General features: G+C 35.4%; 2 protein-coding genes across 3 annotated transcripts; one reads left to right on the top strand and one right to left on the bottom strand.

The window, feature by feature from the left end:
• The first annotated feature begins 8,010 nt into the window (after positions 1 to 8,010).
• On the top strand, positions 8,011 to 15,028 carry LOC110808056 (formin-like protein 2). The gene is made up of 4 exons (XM_088219380.1): positions 8,011 to 10,245; positions 10,459 to 10,661; positions 11,605 to 11,849; positions 13,912 to 15,028. The coding sequence occupies exons 1-4, from the start codon at positions 8,678 to 8,680 to the stop codon at positions 14,728 to 14,730; spliced, it is 2,835 nt and encodes a 944-aa protein (XP_088075506.1). The 5' UTR covers positions 8,011 to 8,677; the 3' UTR covers positions 14,731 to 15,028.
• Positions 15,029 to 15,115: 87 nt separating this feature from the next.
• Positions 15,116 to 19,543, bottom strand: LOC148253673 (acyl-coenzyme A thioesterase 2, chloroplastic-like). 2 transcript variants are annotated; one of them, XM_088219381.1, is made up of 5 exons: positions 18,599 to 19,543; positions 17,645 to 17,822; positions 16,280 to 16,749; positions 15,998 to 16,126; positions 15,116 to 15,589 (listed from the first exon to the last, which is right to left on the bottom strand). In XM_088219381.1, the coding sequence occupies exons 1-5, from the start codon at positions 19,406 to 19,408 to the stop codon at positions 15,449 to 15,451; spliced, it is 1,728 nt and encodes a 575-aa protein (XP_088075507.1). In that variant the 5' UTR covers positions 19,409 to 19,543; the 3' UTR covers positions 15,116 to 15,448. The 2 variants fall into 2 exon arrangements, with proteins under 2 accessions (XP_088075507.1, XP_088075508.1); XM_088219382.1 differs by lacking the exon at positions 15,116 to 15,589 and having other exon boundaries at positions 15,996 to 16,126; positions 16,214 to 16,749.
• Between the last annotated feature and the right edge of the window lie 411 nt (positions 19,544 to 19,954).

Here is a 19,954-nt window from a genome sequence, read left to right on the forward strand (position 1 = left end):
TAAAATTGGAATATGAATTTTAAATATATATATATATATATGTATGTATATTTATAATCTAATGATAAGACGCATTATATCTTTTTAGGACCCACATTTAATATATATAAAAAAAAATCAAAAATTGAAAGATAAAAGTGAATCAAATTCGATAGATCCTAAATTTTTAATACAAAAGAAAAAAAGAAATTGCCTTTCACGTTCTTTTTTAGTGCGTGATCAAAAAGCCACATTTCAATAATAATAATAATAATAATAATAATAATTTGTTTTTATTGAGTTATATGGCTTTTAAAAGACAGCAAGTATATTCTCCTTGTGAACTTTACAAGGGAATTTTTTAGAGGGACCTCGCGTGTGTGGAATTTTTTAATATTAAAAATATTAATTAGCACTAAATATGTTTTTAATTGATTAATTAGAATATTTAATTATTACTAAAACAATTATTTATATTTGGTTTTTGCATACATATCTGTAACACCCAAATTATATTTTTTGTATTATTTTTATTTTTATTTTTTGTATTTAAATTTTTTAGATTTTAATTTAATTTAATTTAATAAAAATAAAAATAATAATAATGATAAAATTAGATAAAATTATTATTTAAATTTAATTGAAATTGATTTTGGAAAAAATGGGTGAAAATTTAGATTCTGGGGTGTTTGTAAAAAGAAAATCGGAAACTGGGGGTCAAAACACAATTTGAAAAAGTTGTGCCACGTCAGCGGACCAGTCATCAGTCCCGGCCAACCAGGACACGCCGCGTGGCAAGAAAATGCTGACACGGAGAATTTTTTGACTGCTAATCGAGGTAAATTTTCTCATCCTGGCTCGTTTTTCGATGCTGAATCTGCCTATGGCCAAATCGGAGTCCGGCGGCGCCGCTGCAGCTTCCCTCTATTTTTACCTCCGATGAGGCCCTTCCCGGTCTCCGTTCGATGCAATTTTTATACCAGTGTGATCACCGTTCTTTTCTCTACATGTTGACCGGAGCAAAACATCAAAACGCGACTCACGCCGGAGAAGCCGCCGCACCCGAGAGCACCGCCGCCGGTAAGTCTCGATTTTTCGTAATTTTTTGATCCACCGAGGGCCCTAGGGTTGTTTTATCGCAGGGACCAATGCAAGTTTGGCCGAATTAGGCCGAAAACGACCAACCCGAGGCGGATCGCCGCCGCCGTCGCCGGAGCACGGCGGAGCCGCCGTGCCGGAATTTCGATATTGGCCGAAAGGGGCCCTAGGTCTGATTTGAGATTTTTTAGGACACATGTGTTTTAGTTTTCCAGAAAAAAATTCAGGAAAATTAGGGATAGCCCGTAGGCGCACTGTAGAGCCGATTTCAGACCCCGAAACAAGTAAGGATCTATCACCCTACCTCCTATAATGGTATTAAAGCTTAATAAATAATTAAACGGTATTTTGTGACTTTATAGATGTATAATTAATTGAGGTTGCCAATGAAGTCCGAGTCTGATACATTGTTGGTCAGTTATTGTTTGATCTATTTTTCAGTATTAAATGCAGTATGATGTTTGATGTAATTATTTTATGGTCTTGTATGCATGAATCATGGTTTCTTTTATTATGGTTTGTATTATGGTGAACCCAGTACTGTGTTGTTTTATTTGGTATCAATTATTGGTTTATATGTTTGTGTATGATTGGATGATTGAGATCAAGGAAAATGGTAAAAAGGTTATGTGAATTGATAAATGGATAATATGGACAGCCTGACTAGATATACTGGGAGATGGTGGACGGACCGGGTCCGTAGGGAACCCTGCCGGAAACGTGGTCTCTCATACCGGACGGGATATGGAGACCTTATGTGTTTTGGCGCCCATACCGGACGGGGTGTGGGGACGGCCTATTTCACCCTCATACCGGACGGAGTATTGAGGTTCATGGTTTTGGCACCCATACCGACGGGGTATGGGGCGGTCCTGGAATAAGGTTGTTAATGTTCATGGTTCACGTGTAGCTGGATCCCCATGAATACTAGTAGGCTCGTAAAAGAGGAAATTTATTATCTGATTATTGAAGTGCAAAAGTAGGATATGTGTTCTATTACAAAGTGTATATAATTTTATGATGATTATTATGTTTTTATTTTCATAGGTTATTTTCATGAATCTCACCGAGATAGGTGGACAGTAAAGGTTTTTATGTTAATAAATGAGTTTGCTATAAATTATGCTCCATTTGTCGTTTTTGTTTTCTACCGACATTTACTTCTGTGGCAGTGAAATAGTGTGATGTCTTTACTGGGCTAGTGTAGTTCATTCCTTACTTAACCATTTCAGATCAGAAAAACGTGGTTCTCGAGCCCATTCCGTAGAAAAACGGCGAGTTAGACACCTAAGGACTTTATAGCTTCATTTATAGTTTTTATTTCGAGTATCACTTTTAATTAGCTTATTCTTTCATGTTTTGATTACATTTTTTGTTATTGTGTAAGGGATGTTAATCAAAATTTTTATTACGCTTCCGTATTTAAGATTTTTAATACATACATCTTCATTTAAATTCCGGAGCCGTTACAAAATCAAAAATAAATTTGTAATTTGAATCATTTTATTGTTACAATTAAACTAAAGTTATTATGTATTTTTTTCCTTTTTCATTTGTATAATTTGTTTAATACAATATAATATATATTAATATTGCATTATGATTTTTATTTTTTATTATATTTTTACTTTCACTAGTAATATTATCTTTAATACTTTAAAAAATGATGAATAAATGCATCATTACAACGAAAATTAGAGTGTATTTTATCATTTTTTTAGTATAACGTAGTATATATATTTTTTATACTAATTAAGAGTTTAAATTTAAATATCTTACATAAATAAAGTACAAGTAACTATTAGAATAAAAATATGTTTATTGATATTGTATTTGTTAGCTCTAATAATTTTTACCACAATTTATGATAAATTTTCTCGTTAATATTTCTCTGTGATAAAAATTTAACAATATCTTCAACTAAAATTTATCATTTATTTAGGCAAAATATTTACAAAAATTAAAATGATCGTGATGAGTGGGGAGATTGAGTCGATGACTTTTATTTAACGACGAAATAGATTTTAGAGACTCGTAAAAATCGACATGTGTTATTTTTTTATGCATTCAGGTTAGCATGAATAATGAATTTTACTATTTATAAAATTATGAGCATCATTATTTTTACATCATATTATACGTTTTGACTGTATAGTAAATTTTATCTCACGTGCAAATATCATCGTTATCATTTTTGCACTTTTAAAACATAATTTTATCGAACAAACTTTCACACCTTAATTTTTTAATGATTTTTTTAATATTAGTGAACCACAAATGTCATTATCACCGTAATAATTTTTTAGTTAAGATCTTTGTATTTTTTTTAAATCATAAGATCGAACATTCGTAATAACAGTAAAAATTATTAATTAGTACATGTATTAAGAATTAATGATAATTTACTATAAATAACATGTTGATAAATTGCAGTGTAGTAATTGGATGTTGAAAAAAAAAATTTATGTATGTATATATGTATGTATATAGTAATAATTATAGACAGAAAAGTGTAGTTGGGGAGAGGAGGAGGAAACAGTGCTGTTTGGAGAAGAGGAGGAGGAAACGACGTCGTTTGGAGGAAACGGTGCCGTTTGGAGAAGAGAAAGAGGAAACGACGTCGTTTGGAGAAGAGGGAGTGGACGGCTGGGATGAGGTGAGATGGACGGGCAGGATGAGAGGCAGGTGGGGGTATAAATGGGAGAAGGGAAAGAAAAAAAAAGACAAAAAGAAAGAGGAAAGAAAATAAAGAAAACAGATAAGAGGAGTCGGGGGAAGAGAAGGTTCGAAAGAGAGAGAAAGGAGCTGGAGCAGTGAGCAACGAGAAGAGAGAGAGAAAGAGAATGAGGACAGTGACGGTGCAAGCCACGGGAGTGCAAAAAAAAAGATGGAGATGGGAGGTACGGTAAATCTTAAGTTTCATGTGTAGGTTTGGTATATATTTAAAATCGTGATCGTAGGTTGAGGAATATAGGCTTCGTTTGGGATATAGAGTAGAAACCTGTGATTCAGGGAATAGGCGGGTGGAGATGGTAGGTGGAAGTGTGAAAGATATACATGGAGGAGGCTGCGGGAGGAGAGAGAATAAGGAATTCTGTGAGTGAGGGAGGTTCGTGAGAGAGAGAAAATTCTGTGTGAGTATGAGTGGAGGTACATGGAGGAGGTCGCGGGAGGAGAGAGAGAATGAAGAGTTCGGTGAGTGAGTGAGGTCCATGAGAGATAGGAGATTATGTGTGAGTATGAGTGGAGGTGTATGGAGGAGGCCAGAGGAGGAGAGAGAATGAGGAGTTCGGTGAGTGAGTGAGGTTCGTGTGAGAGAGAAAATTTTGTGTGGTTGTGAGTAGAGGTAGGCATGGAAGGGTGTAGTGTGTGTATTCTGGAAATTAGGGAGTAGGAAATGGAGGCCTGTAGTGCGTGGGTGTGAGAGATCGGGATAGAGGTGTATTGGTGTAGATGTGTGGTGTGCAGGTGTGAGTTGCATGTGTATATAGGTTGGTATAGCTGCTGTAAATTTAGGAGTTTGGTAAGTGAACATTACTGGTGTGTGTGTGTGCTAAGTGTTAGTGTGTGTCAGATGGAGAGACGCATGTAGGTTCTGTATAAAGGTTAAAAGTATAGGAGGGCCTCAGGACAATGTTGTAGAGTAAGAACGGGGTGATATTGTTCTTGAGTTGATTACATTGAGGGGACGCTGATATTGGTTGTCGCTACCTAGAATGAGTAAGTTGATCGCCGATAGTGGTGATAGTAGGGAGACTCCGACGACCAAGGGGTTGGGTAGTCGATATTTGTGACAGGAGAAAATGGTATTTGTGTGTGTGTGTGGCCTGTTAGGGGTCGAGAGATAGAAAGTTCATTGATGGTCGTCGATATTGGTGACGGATGAGAGCATTTGTAAGGTTTAGTGGCCTAACCCGGGTCGAGAAGGGGGTGACGTCGGGGGGCGGTCACACTTAATATGAGTAATATTTAAAATACTGGGGAGTAAGTATTAGTCCCGTGTAGTTCCATGGTAGTAAGAAGGTATGACTTAGGATACGAAGAGATAATACATATAGAAATACCAGGTTTCATATTATTGTATATGATACTTGTAACTTAATTTTTACTATACTGGGTTATATATACTCACTCTTTATTATTCATAGATGAAATATGGATGGAGTTGGGATCGGAGTTGCTGGTTTCCGAGCGTAGCGTATAGAACAACAATGCAATGATTTTTATTGACAGAATTGAGTGTGTAAAAGTTAGTAGTAGTGTAGATTGTGTGTCTGCTGGTAGTGTATGAGGTTATATTTTACTGTGATGTCACATGTATGGTTGCAGATTTATCTTTGACTTTGAACAATAGATTGTGGTAGTGTTTCTATGTGTGCGACTGATTTATAATGAAATTTTATTATTTGCTCATTAAACTGTTTTAGACTACGTTGTTAAGAGGAAAAAAAAAAAAAAAAAAAAGGGCGTTACATGCAATGATCAAATTTGATTAAATTTTAGTAAGTCTATTTTATTATATTTTTATGTAAAATGAACCTTACGTAACAGTTAAGTTCATTTAATTATGATAGTCATAATTAATTAAAAATTATATTTAATTATTTTTATTTATATATAAAGTTAGCTACATATGAGTATTATAATATATTTTATTATCATTATATATATGATATAATATATGTCGAGAACTTAAATTGATAATACTACAACGATTTTTTTCTTTTTTTTTTTTATAAATAAATTCAACCGACGGAATTTTGTAGTTAGAAAGTAGAAATAGTAAATTCAAACAATTATATTCCCATACATGCCAATGTATATGTATAAATAATTAATGGCCAAAAGTTATTGAATACTTCCAAATTCATATGATAATTTCTCTTACGTTTACCCCAAAAAATCATATTTTATTTCATGTTAATATTTAACGATTACATACATATTTATGTACAACAACTTATAGATCATAACTAAAAATATTATAATTTTAAACAATAATAATAATACCATTAGTGTGTATAAGTAGGTGAATAATAAATGTTAGAGCAGCTAATTTGCTAAAAAATTAATTGAAAGGTAGTTGGTTGAGTCCATATGACTCTTATTAAGTGGGTTAATTGAATTAGTCCATAATTCACATTGTATTTTACTAATTACGTGTTTAATTAACTTAATTAATTATTAACATAATATTACGTGTAACAATCCACAAAAAAAACAGTATTGCTTAAATTAACTATCAGCAATTGCACATCAGAAGTTGTTAGTCCGGTAAGAGGCCTCAATCAAAATTATTTTAATTCAATTTTATATTTGGATGAATTTGAATTTATTCACTTGTAATTATAAAGTTATTTAAATATTTATTTCTTCGTATTTACTTTCAGACTTATAAATTGAATTAATTAAAATTAAAAATTTATAATGAAAATGAAGATTAATTTGATAAAAAATAACTTTTTTTTTGTTACATTTTATTTTGATAATTATAATCTATTAAATTATATTATATATATTACGTACCAATACCCAATCTCTCTTAAATTTATGGAATTTTTTTTTTATAACCCTTAAATTAATTTTTACGTATCAAACAAAGTTTTTATCTAATTTGAGTATAAATGGGTAATTCATGTCATCATTAAAATATCTATAATATATCATAATATATATTGTTACAGAATTATGACGTAAAATAATTTAATTTAAAAATTTTGATTATAAATATAAAATTTAAAGTAATAATAAAGATACTTAGAGTACTAAAATTCATGTGATTTAAATGTGGAGAATTTGGGATGTATTTAAATAAGGTAAGTGGAATTGTTACTCAATTGGTCAATAGATACAAAAAAAAATTAAAATTAAAGGAAGATATAGTTATATAATTAATTTCATAAATTTGACAAAGTGGATAGCACACAGCATACCATACACTATATTTTGTTTGTAATGTAAGACATTAACAAATTAAGGTACATGTGATTATGACCTTAGATAGGTTTTTTTAAGGTGACATTAACATTATAACTTCATATCTATGTTCTCAACTAACTCAACTTTCAAAACCCAACAATTTCTTAAACATGGTCATTAATATATATATATATATATATATATATACATACATACATGTATTTGATAGTGATACAGCTAACATGCAAAATCTTAAGGTACCTTTTTGAGGGTATTTATGAAATGACTTAAGGTGGCTAAATTTAATATAAGTTTATTTATTTAATTTAATTTAATTTTCACACATATATATAAACGATTTGTGATATTCCACGTAGATATTTTATTATTGCCAAGTTTATTATTATTATTTTTAAAAAATGAATGTTTAGTTTAACAATTAGTGTCTTAAGAACTCAAAAAAAGTAATGAATTGGAAAATAAAAATAATATTTCATTTGTAGTAAATTTAATTTTTAAGTAAATAATTAATATTTTTAATTTTATGGTATTTTAAATGTTTAATTAAAAAAAAATGATGAAATGATTTGAATTTTAAGTGTTTTTTAAACGAATTTGTTGAATTTTTTATTAAATAAAAAATTGTAATTTAAGACATTTTATTAATAAAATTATATTATAATTAATATTAATTTATCACATAATTAATAAAATATATAAAATTTTATTTTAAAAATAATACCGTTTTGATCTTTGTAACTGTTACACGGTCATATCATAGGGTAGTGGTTAAAGTTGAGAACCAAAGCGCGTGATGTCATGTCAAATTTCCACCAGTACGAACACTTTTCGCCACTAGGCTTTAGCTATCGAATGATGAATTTTCATCAAATCCCAATCCGCATCAAACATAGCGTGCTTTCACGCGCTCTAGCTCCTGCAGCGCCAAAAAACTTATCCCGCTGTTCATCAAATCAGTGCCCTGCAAGACACAGCCAAAATGACTCCTTTTTTTCTCAACTCGGAGTCTTGTGCTGTGTGAAATGAAAGCTCTGTTTGTCCTGGGCTTTACTTACACCCTCACAGTATATCTATACACACAGCTCATCTTTTCACAGAAGTGATAACTGTGGAGGAGAAAAGAAAAAGAATCTCTCACAAGCAAAATGATGCAAATCCCAATAATGAAAATTTTGTCAGGGGTGCATTTGGTTGTATGATCTTTTGTTTCTTCAAAATCTTTTGACCTTTTCTTCTTCTGCTATTTCTCCACTTCACTCATTTTCTGTCTCTGCAATTTTCTTTGACGGTTTTGATGGGTGCTACCATGGTTATTAACTGTTAATCTTTTTTGTTGAGTGGGCTTTGGTTCAGAGAAACGATAACAGAGCTGGGTTTCTCTTCTATCTCGTCTTCTCTTACTTTATACGAACCTCTGGTTGAGGAAAATGAAGAATCTCAGAGTAAACAAGAAGGAAAGCTTTGATCTTGAAAGGTGACTGTAATACTCTGTTTTAGTGTTTTGTTGAGTCTTTCCAAGCCAGCTGCTCTTGTTTTTCTCTTTTGGAAGTTGAAAATAGCCATTAGTGATTCAGAGGAAAAAAACCCTTTTCTTAATCTTTCTCGCCGTTGCACTTTTCATGTCGAAATAATTCTTCTTTTTTTTTTTCATTTTCAAAAAATGTCCGCCATTACTGTCTTTTTTTACCTCCTTACTCTATTTCTCTCCGCCACTGTCTCTGCTCTCCCTGCAACTAAAACCGCCGGTTATCCCCGTCGGCACTTACTCCATCACCCTCTGTACACTGTGGTTACCTCTCCTCAAACTCAAACTCAAACTCAGGCTCCCATTCAAGCGCCATCTTCATCTCAAGCAGCTTCTCCTCATCTTCAACCCCAAACTCCACCCCAACAGCAACCCAAGTTCCCATTTTCCACAACTCCAAACACTCCACAGAAACCCTTTTTCCCATCCTACCCATCTCCGCCTCCTCCTCCGCCATCCGCCTTCCTCGCCACCTTCCCGGCCAACATCTCCTCCCTCCTGTTCCCCAATCAACATGCCTCCTCCCCTTCCCACCACCGCCGCGTCATCCTCATCGCCGTCTCCACCTCCCTCCTCTCCGCCGCTCTCCTCGTCTTCCTCCTCGTCGGCATCCTGTTCTTCAAGCACCGTCATCACCCATCCACCACCACCACGATTGACAAGTCCTCGAGGTCAGACTCCCTCCGCCTGTTTCCTCCAAATACAGCTCCCTCCGACGGGTCCCATTACCACAAACAACCGCCTCGCTACACCTCGGCGAACACCAGCTCAGAGTTTCTTTATCTGGGCACCTTAGCGAACTCGCACGGCGGAATAGACCAAGAGACTATAGCGAATTCAAGCAATGTTGGTATTAAAATCGGCGTATCTCCTGCTTCTGGGTATCAGAAACTGGGTTCTCCTGAGTTGAGACCGCTTCCGCCTTTACCAAGATACAATGTGTTCCCGCCGAATTATCAAAGTGGGGAGCAGTTTAATCCGAGTGGCGACTTGGGTGGTTGCGAAGATAAGGTAGACGATGGGGAGGATGAAGAGTTCTTTTCTCCCCGAGGATCTTCTGCACGTAAAGATAGCCCGACCCGGATTGGGACCGGGTCGAGTTCGAGGAGAGAGTTTCAGGGAATTGGTGGAGTTAATTTCGGTAGCAGAAGTTTCAATTCAAGAACTGCATCTTACCCATATTCTAATTCATGTTCTCCAGCGAATTCAATCTCAACAAATGCATCTACGAGTCCCGGGAGCTTGAAATCGAAGTCCCCAGATTCAGTCGTCAATTTCTTCAAGCCGGAAAATCAGTCTCCGGTGTCCATTTCTCCGTCTTCTTCGTCCTCAGGGCATACCCAGGACTCACGTGAAAGGATTTCGAGTTTCCCATGGCAGACCAAACAGACCCCAGGAAGAAATGAACGCGTTTCTAATCAGTTTGTACCCAAAAAGCTGCCGCCACCACCTCCACCTCCTCCTCCGCCGAAGTTTTGGGAGATTCCGGTGGCTTCAAGGACAGCAAATGAGCTGGGGCCTCCGCTTTTTGTTATGCCGTCAAAGTCGGTTGTGTTTCCGAATTCGGAGCTAAAAGAAAATGGGAGTTTGGAACAGAATGAGGAGATCCTTAAGCCAAAGCTAAAGCCTTTGCATTGGGATAAAGTCAGAGCTAGTTCTGATCGGGCAATGGTGTGGGATCAGATTAAAGCCAGCTCCTTTCAGTGAGACTTTTTCCAAGCTTTTATCTTTTTCTTTTTCTGTCAGGTTCTTGAATGATTTCTTGCTTTAAACTTGATTAACTTGCATTTACTTTAGTCTATATGTATACTTTTTAGGTTAGTCTTGGTTGTGGTGAATTCCCTGATGGCAGATTGGATTGGTTTATTGTTTACTTTAGTCTAATTATTTGTTGGATACCCGTGAATCCATTGCAGGTTGAATGAGGAAATGATCGAGACTCTTTTCATGGTGAATAATTCGAATTTAGCTTCTAAAGATAATGGTCGAAGGAGGCCAGTTGTTCCATTACTGAATCCAGATACTAGGGTTCTTGATCCTAAGAAGTCTCAGAACATTGCAATTTTGTTGAGGGCACTTAATGTAACCATCGATGAAGTTTGTGATGCCCTCGCGGAAGGTAACTAGCTTTATCTATTAGTACTAAGGTCAAATACGAAATTCTTACACTGTCCTCTGGCGTAGTTTGTCTTTCATATCCTTATATTGTCGAACAAGGCTATAAATTAATCATTTGCAGCTTGCTAAGTCTGCCATTAGGGACTGAAATAAAAAGCAAATGGGATCATAGATGGATCCTCAAGTGTCGAAGCCTATACAGACATGGGGATGCAAACATCGCAATTTTTTTTTTTGGAAATAAAAAGTATATGAAGTATATTAAAATAAAAGCTCCAACGAAGTACCACCCATTTACAAGATATTTACAGTTCTATTAGTATAACTATGACATTCCCAAAATCTTCCAACCTATAAATGTCATGACCCAACATCAAAGAGTTAAATTAATGTAACCATCTATCCCTAATTTTAGACATCTCACATTCTATCCTCTCAAAAACCCTACTGTTTCTCTATTTCCAAATCACTCCAAAATTAGTCAAGGGAATAAACTTCATAATTTTTTTTTTTACATATTCCCTTCTAAGCCCATATCTTATACCACACCGATCCTGCTATAACCTGGTTTATCCCTAAGAAGCTAAAGACGTATGCCACCAGGCACCAGAGGAGAATATGATTACAAGACCTTGCAGCTTTCTTACACAGATAACAACCGTTTACCATTATTTTCCCCTTCTCATCAGCTTATCAATGGTCAAAATGCATTCTCTCCCCGTTTCCTAAGTGAAAAAAGCAATTTTTTGGAGGCGCCTAGTATGCTAACATCGCAAAATTGTAAGAATAAAGCATCTAGAATGCTACTTTTTATTGATTGAGCTACGTTACAAGCATCCACTCTTCATGTTCTCTATTCTGTCTAACAGAATTTGAAGGTGTTTACACCTAGATCCTAGACATTTTTTGCCATAGTATTTCAAATTTTCTATTTTATTGAGCAGGTAATTCAGATACACTGGGGACTGAGCTTCTTGAAAGCTTATTAAAGATGGCTCCAACGAAGGATGAAGAGCGGAAACTGAAAGAGTTCAAAGACGAATCACCATTTAAGCTAGGTCCTGCTGAGAAATTCCTCAAGGCTGTGATTGATGTACCTTTTGCATTCAAGAGGATTGATGCAATGCTTTATGTTGTCAATTTTGACTCAGAAGTTGAGTACCTTCGAAGATCTTTCGAGACACTGGAGGTAAGTTTTATTCTCTCTGCTAAGATGAATGCAAATACAGCAGTATTCAATCAGGTTAGTGGTGCTGCTGTTTTGCTCGTACAAAACTAAACAGATACTCCAAAATCTCGTGCCTTCGTGCTTAATAAAAGCTCATCATGCCATCAAATATTAGAGCAGTAAGTGGGATAGTTTCAGGTATTTTCTCCCTTTATTTTCCTGGAGTCTATCATGAACAAATTGAATTTGATGATTGGGAAGCTTATGAGATTCACAAGCTTAGTATATCAACCAAGTGGGTTTTCATGTCCAGAATCTCACAAGCTCAGCATTTTCATTTATAATTAGGAACTGTATCCTGTTAAGCTGATCAGAGAAACTTGTAATGGAGAGGGTCGCATGTATGTTTAAGTCCTTAATAAAAGCTCATCATGCCATCAAATATTAGAGCAGTAAGTGGGATAGTTTCAGGTATTTTCTCCCTTTATTTTCCTGGAGTCTATCATGAACAAATTGAATTTGATGATTGGGAAGCTTATGAGATTCACAAGCTTAGTATATCAACCAAGTGGGTTTTCATGTCCAGAATCTCACAAGCTCAGCATTTTCATTTATAATTAGGAACTGTATCCTGTTAAGCTGATCAGAGAAACTTGTAATGGAGAGGGTCGCATGTATGTTTAAGTCCTTAATAAAAGCTCATCATGCCATCAAATATTAGAGCAGTAAGTGGGATAGTTTCAGGTATTTTCTCCCTTTATTTTCCTGGAGTCTATCATGAACAAATTGAATTTGATGATTGGGAAGCTTATGAGATTCACAAGCTTAGTATATCAACCAAGTGGGTTTTCATGTCCAGAATCTCACAAGCTCAGCATTTTCATTTATAATTAGGAACTGTATCCTGTTAAGCTGATCAGAGAAACTTGTAATGGAGAGGGTCGCATGTATGTTTAAGTCCTTAATAAAAGCTCATCATGCCATCAAATATTAGAGCAGTAAGTGGGATAGTTTCAGGTATTTTCTCCCTTTATTTTCCTGGAGTCTATCATGAACAAATTGAATTTGATGATTGGGAAGCTTATGAGATTCACAAGCTTAGTATATCAACCAAGTGGGTTTTCATGTCCAGAATCTCACAAGCTCAGCATTTTCATTTATAATTAGGAACTGTATCCTGTTAAGCTGATCAGAGAAACTTGTAATGGAGAGGGTCGCATGTATGTTTAAGTCCTTAATAAAAGCTCATCATGCCATCAAATATTAGAGCAGTAAGTGGGATAGTTTCAGGTATTTTCTCCCTTTATTTTCCTGGAGTCTATCATGAACAAATTGAATTTGATGATTGGGAAGCTTATGAGATTCACAAGCTTAGTATATCAACCAAGTGGGTTTTCATGTCCAGAATCTCACAAGCTCAGCATTTTCATTTATAATTAGGAACTGTATCCTGTTAAGCTGATCAGAGAAACTTGTAATGGAGAGGGTCGCATGTATGTTTAAGTCCTTAGTGTATGCAATGACTAGTCTTTGTCCGAAAAAGCTTAATTCATCAATTAATTCATTTAATACCCACAGCAGTTTTTAGGATTTAGTATGTTTACCGAAATCTCCAAGTTATTCACTTTTCATATTTTTCTAAACAACAGAGTGATGGTTGCATCCTCTCTTCCGATTTGAAATATCTGGTAATTGAGTTGCATAGCGGATAAGCAAAAGGTAGTAACCTACCTGAGTACCTGTTAACTGAAGCTCGGCGGTTACTTGCTCCACAAGTGAGGGTTTGTTCCTGGGTTCATCACGCATATGCTATGAAAGTGGTTTAGCCACTTAACCCAAAAAACCTACTGGCTTGCGAATATTATTTTCTTTTTAGTTATGCCGGATGGTTCAATCATAGATTCTTGGCAACTGTATCTTCTTTTGTTACCTTTGCCCGGGCTATCTTGATCTTTCTTCTTGAGCTCCATAGTGTAACATGGATTTCATGATCTTATTGCTTCAAATGATAGAATTATGATTTTTCCTAATGCCATTGCATGGATATCTTCAAGGTACTGCCTCACACTTCACTGATTTGCAGGCTGCTTGTGAAGAATTGAGGAAGAGCCGAATGTTTCTGAAGCTTTTAGAAGCAGTGCTCAAAACTGGGAACAGAATGAATGTGGGCACCAACCGTGGGGATGCCCATGCCTTCAAGCTTGATACACTCTTAAAGCTTGTAGATATTAAGGGCACGGATGGTAAAACCACTCTCCTGCACTTTGTCGTGCAGGAGATCATTAGATCTGAAGGCTCACGGCTTTCTGGTACCAATCAGACTCACAAAGATGATAAAATTGGGCAATCAGAATTCGAGGATGATGTTGAATTTAGGAAGCTTGGCCTACAAGTGGTCTCAGGTCTTAGTGGGGAGCTAATGAACGTAAAGAAAGCTGCTGCAATGGATTCAGATGTGCTAAGCAGTGAAGTCACCAAGCTTGCCGCTGGAATCACAAAAATAAAGGAAGTGCTAAAACTGAACGAGGAAATTGCATTGAAGGAGACCACTCGAAAGTTCTCTGAGTCAATGAACACATTCTTAAAGAAGTCGCAGGAAGAGATTGCAAGGATCCAAGCTCAAGAAAGCATTGCCCTTTCCACGGTGAAGGAAATAACTGAGTATTTCCATGGGAATTCAGCCAAGGAAGAAGCTCATCCATTCCGATTTTTCATGGTAGTGAGGGATTTTCTTTCTATTCTTGATCATGTATGCAAGGAAGTTGGAAAGGTCAATGAGAGAACCATATACAATTGTGTCCGGCCTATGCCAGCAAATCCAACCTTTACGCCAATTTTTCCGAGACTAAATGGAAAACCGCGTTATAGTTCTTCAGATGACGAAACCTCCTCCTCGTCATAGTTGCTGATCTTTTTCATAGGCTATTCCTTTCTCTGCGGAAATCTCCATGCTGGGTGTATGTCAAAGCAAGGTGATTAATGCAAGATGGTGAATGTTTTGTTGAAAGTTGAAGTCTTTTCAACTTTTAGTCTGATTGTTCTTTCTTGTATCTAGGTATATTCAGTTAAAGATTTTGGAATTGTTGATGTTATGTGTAATATATAGAGGTTACTTAGATCTGAAAATAAGTAGAAGTACCAGAATAGTCCATCTACTATATATGTAAATTGTCTAAGTTATTTCGTATTTTTTCAAGTTATTTCTTTTTTTTGTCTTTTTTTGTGAGTTTCGATTTCATAGATCTGAATTTTATATCTATAAATTAAAAAGCACTGACCGTAATCAATTGTTAGAAGGTTTTAAATTTATTCATTTGAAAAAATTAAAAAGAAACAAATTTAGGATGATGGTTCTCTCTCTGGTTTTCAAGTAGACCAATTATCACGAAACTTAAATTCATGACCAATTATTTATAATTGTATTCTACCACTCTTCCCTGTTCTGTCCTCTTTTCTTTATTTTCTAGCTAACCAAACAGTCAATGGGGCTCTACAAAAAATTCAGCTTCAGGCTTTTGGATGCTGGAATTGGAATTAAAAGTTTTAGGACACTCTGGTTTCCAGTTTAAGTCTCTCTCCATTTTCCTAAGGGGGATGGAGCGTCTTCCTCATGGTTCAGCTCACTGGCATCTCTCAGCATCCATGCGTTCTAGCACCCGTTTTGCTTCCTCCTCGGTAGCTGGAACAACATTCCGAATCCTCAATCCGTCTTTCATGGCCTCAGGCTGGACAGTAAATGTGAAGTAGAATTTATTTGATACCTGCATAAATCTCATATCAGATAACAAAACAGGAGAAAAAAAGACCATCACATAGGTGTTGAATTCCACTTACGTACAGTCCAAGCTAAAAGGAAACTGAATTAACAGAAAAACCAAACTTAAGATGGATATAATCAACGACTAACATTATGTTGCAAGCAACAGCTTAGCCAGGAAAAATTTAAGATGGATTCCTTTCAACATTTTCCTCCTGAACTTTTTACATCCATTTTAGTGAATTTATCAGTAATTTGCTTTGTTTCTTTTCCCCTGCTTAGAAATTTGTTTAATATGCATGCCAAGGAAGAATATTTGAATCCATATGCAGGCAAGAAAAGTTATATTTTCTTTTAGAAAAGCAATTTTATCCACAGAATGCTGTGTATATAGCGAAATTCAGCTGCTCACCTCACTGGACCTGAGCTCAGGCCTTGTAACATGAGCTATAACTTCCACATTTATAAGGGGTTCAGCCAGGTTGTCAAGTTCTGTGTACAAAACACAAGACTTGAGCCGAAGAAAGTTCCCAACATCCACCTGCATAAGCAAAACAAATACTGCTCAATGCTCTAAATTGATTCCTAGTGGTAACAAGTTTCAACTTCACATCATAGCAGTAGTTACCGTTCAATGTTTATGGTAGTTGCTAAAAAGTCGTTACAGATCAAATGGCAATAGTCGGCTACTCACAGGTTTCAAGAAGTCAACATGATCAACTTCAACAAAACGTGGTGCAGCACCAGCAAAGGCATAAGCAGTAGAGAAGGCCAGTTCAAATGCTTTGCGCATCAAGAACCCCCCAAAAATCCTACCGTGAACATTCCTTTGCTGTGGCTGGCAAATCAAAGATTTCTCATGGCGAGTGTCCCTTATAAGAATGCTGTCTCTATCTGCCAATGCTGGCATGTCATTGAATATTCGTCCTTCAGCCAACAACTCATGGAGCCTATCCTCATTCTCATTTCCGGAATTGCTTCTATACTCTGCCTTCTTCAGTTTCCTCATTTTGTTCCTTTCTTCTGCTTCTTCCCAAAGCAATTTTTCATGCTCTGTTTCAGGCAAGATCTGGTTAATTGGAGCTGATTTCCCTGTTCGGGAGTCACGAGCCACAAATGTAAAGTTTGCGGTAAGAGCATGCGATTCTGATTCATCTGTGGTATCTGCAGAAGATGATAAATGAATTTATAAGAAGCATGATACAGAACTGTCAAGGATGCACAACATTTAATTGAGAAAAAAATATCTCTAAATTCTGATAGCATTTCCATCAGACCAACAAAGACAAAAGAAAAGAAAAGTTTGGGCAATAAATAAAAGCAAGTTCACCCATGGTTTGCACATTGCTGGAAGATGAAAACGTTAATATTTTTAATTAGTAGTTTGCTAACAAAACCTAATAGTCTTGAACAAGGACCTTAGGTCCAATTTTACTTGCCATCTCAACTGTTATGCTCATAACATGAGGTTTATCAAGACTCATACAGTTCAATGAAAAATAATGAAAGAAGCAGAGATATACTTCAACCAATACTGCAAATGGTATTGGGAATTTATTTCAGACGTTTCTGAAAATAGAATGGCAGCCCCTATTTTGTGAAAATTAGACCTTTGTTAAAGCAACATTGACGAATTCCGGTCATTCTTTTTTATATAAAGCATGGGATAGCCATCAAATTTCAAAAAATGCTAGTCATTAATGTGTTTTGCCTCAAAATACTCTCCACCAGAACCAGCTCGACAAACAAGCGAATGAATTTCAATTTCCTCATCTAGCTTACCCGAAATCTTTAGTTTTGTACGGCATCTCTCATAATACTCACTGCATATCCAACTTACATTCATTTCCATATTCTGCCAGCCATAGGTGAGATTTACTACTAAAAGAAAAAAATACCTAGACATAACCTCGATTTTCATGTCAAACAACATGCTTAGTTATAGCAAAATGGATCCAATTCGAGGACTGCCAAAAGATAAATAATAGTTTCTTGGGAGAAATTTTAGTTCTGCCATGACCAGAATAGTCTGAAAGGTAAAAAATTTGGTAGGAAGTACCTTCTGTGGGCTGAATCACTTCCAGTTGAATCTCCATTGAGGACCTACCAACCCATGTAACAGCACCAACTATTTTCAAATCGGTGTCAATACGAATTGGTCTTTTCAGCAACATCCTGTCAACAGAAGCAGTGACCAAGAGTATCGGCCTTGTTAAGCCATTGTCGCTGCTACAATGCTGGTCAAGAAACAAATGCATACATTATAAAATCTTGAATATCTCATCCATTACAAAATCTTGAACGCGGGCCCCAACTCGTACGCATATAAATAAAATAGCCCAAGGTAGTCATGAATGTAGTTTTGAAGCTTAAAGTCATCTTATTTGGACATTAACATAATTTCATAGTTCAAGACTTCTGGGTATCATCAATACAAGCAGGAGAACACTTGGCTCCAATGGCTGGTACCACAAGAATATTATATATTTATATACACGCCAACATACAGACACCCAAGGGAACCTAAAGAAGATGAACATAATCTCAAAGAGGATACTGCAAAGTAAATTCTTTCTAATCCAAAAGCCTAAAGAAAATGGAGTATAGAGACAAGAAGAGCAAGAAATATTAATCTTAGCATTAGCATTTGATCAAACAAAACCACTTAGAATCAGATTTCATCCAAGCAAAGCATGGAATTTATATATAATGTGTTGATATGACTTGATTATGTGAATATTCTGTATATATTCTGAAAATATTGTGTATATCTAACAAATATTTTGAGAATATAATGAAGAAAAACCTTGGTACTTTGACAATATAAAAGTTTACAATTCTATTGGTGATGCCTCTCCTTTTATCATAGTGAAAAGTTTCTTCTCAGTCCTGCTGTGACATAAGCATACTATTGTGTGATTGTGTGTATATGGGAGATTTATTTTCTCAACATAATGCTTACTGAATTACACTGCCAAGAACCAAACTCAAGCAATATACAAATTGTTAGTACCTTGAAAGAAATAGTTCCAGCAAGAGCATCAAGATCTTCCACTAATTTACCCATCCTAATCTTATTCCATGGATTCCTGTACTGCTCTCGAAGCACATAATCAGAAGAGAACTTGTAAAGAATACTAGTCCTGCTACGTGAAGGAGTTTTTGCGATCAATAAATCTTGATAATCCTCATCAGCTGGTTTATCATAGAATTTCTCAAACATGCGCGATCTTGCTTCCCACAAAGCGTTTGTTACCGGCGAATGATACATTCCAGGCCATAAACTGATCGGCTTTCGCATTAAAGAACCTGCATCGATGGAAGCTGAGCTCTCCTCCGGCGAGCTCATCGTTGAGGTAACAGTGATTTCATTTAAAGGAGGTTTGGGATTTGGGTCTGAAATTTCACTCGAAAAGAACCTCGACTGAGTCCATTTGCGCGAATTCTGATCCAAAGGTCTGGTTTTCGTCGCAGGTTTGAACTGTTTTGAAGAAGATGACAAAAGGGTACCGGTAGATTCACTGTTTGAGGAAAACAGTCGGGTTCTATGGAGTGAGAAAATAAGATCATTAAAGCTCGTCTTGGAAATGGGTTCGTGGTTTGGTTGAGATTCAGAAAAGGATGAAGGTAAAGTGGCCTGACAACTCGGGCTGAGTTGAGTGAGTTGGGCAGATTCTGAGTTAGATAATGCGGTGATTAGGTGATGAGGATGGAGAGTGAATCGTGAGAGATATGCTTGGAATTGGGAATTGAGGATGACGATGTTTGGTTCTGCAGAGCGTTTGAAGATGAAATTGGGAAGTGGGTTTTTGAGGGATTTCATTTTCAGGATGTGAAAACTGGAAAAGAATAATTTTTGAGTTATGAATGAATTCAGATTCTGTTGTCACCTTAATGTTCTTCTTTTCTTGATTCCATGATTGCAGGAGATCGATTCATTGAACGTGAAAAGACAAAAAAAAAAAGTGTTATGAACCTTAATTTTTTTCCACGTGAAATTTATTTATTTATTTAATTGTAATAATATTTACTTTTTATGAAATAATAAAAATATAAATAATTTTATAAATAACATAAATTATATAATAATTTCATGTGAGAATTCGAGTTTTGTTCTTATCGTAATTTTTTTTAAAAAATATATATTAAATTTTTATTAGTTTTAATATAATATTATTTATGATTTTAAGAAATATTGATTGTAAATTTAAAAATATAAAAATTATATATAATTGAATGAAAAATTTTTCCAAAAAAGGTACGTTTAGTAATTTACTACATGGATTTTAATCATAATCTGATTATTATTATTATTTTTATAATTACAGAAATTTCAGAATATCTTTATGACTGAAATATATATATACAT

The sequence above is a fragment of the Carica papaya genome, chromosome 5 (genome assembly GCF_054855325.1).
Source record: "Carica papaya isolate Zhongbai chromosome 5, ASM5485532v1, whole genome shotgun sequence".
Taxonomy (NCBI): domain Eukaryota; kingdom Viridiplantae; phylum Streptophyta; class Magnoliopsida; order Brassicales; family Caricaceae; genus Carica; species Carica papaya.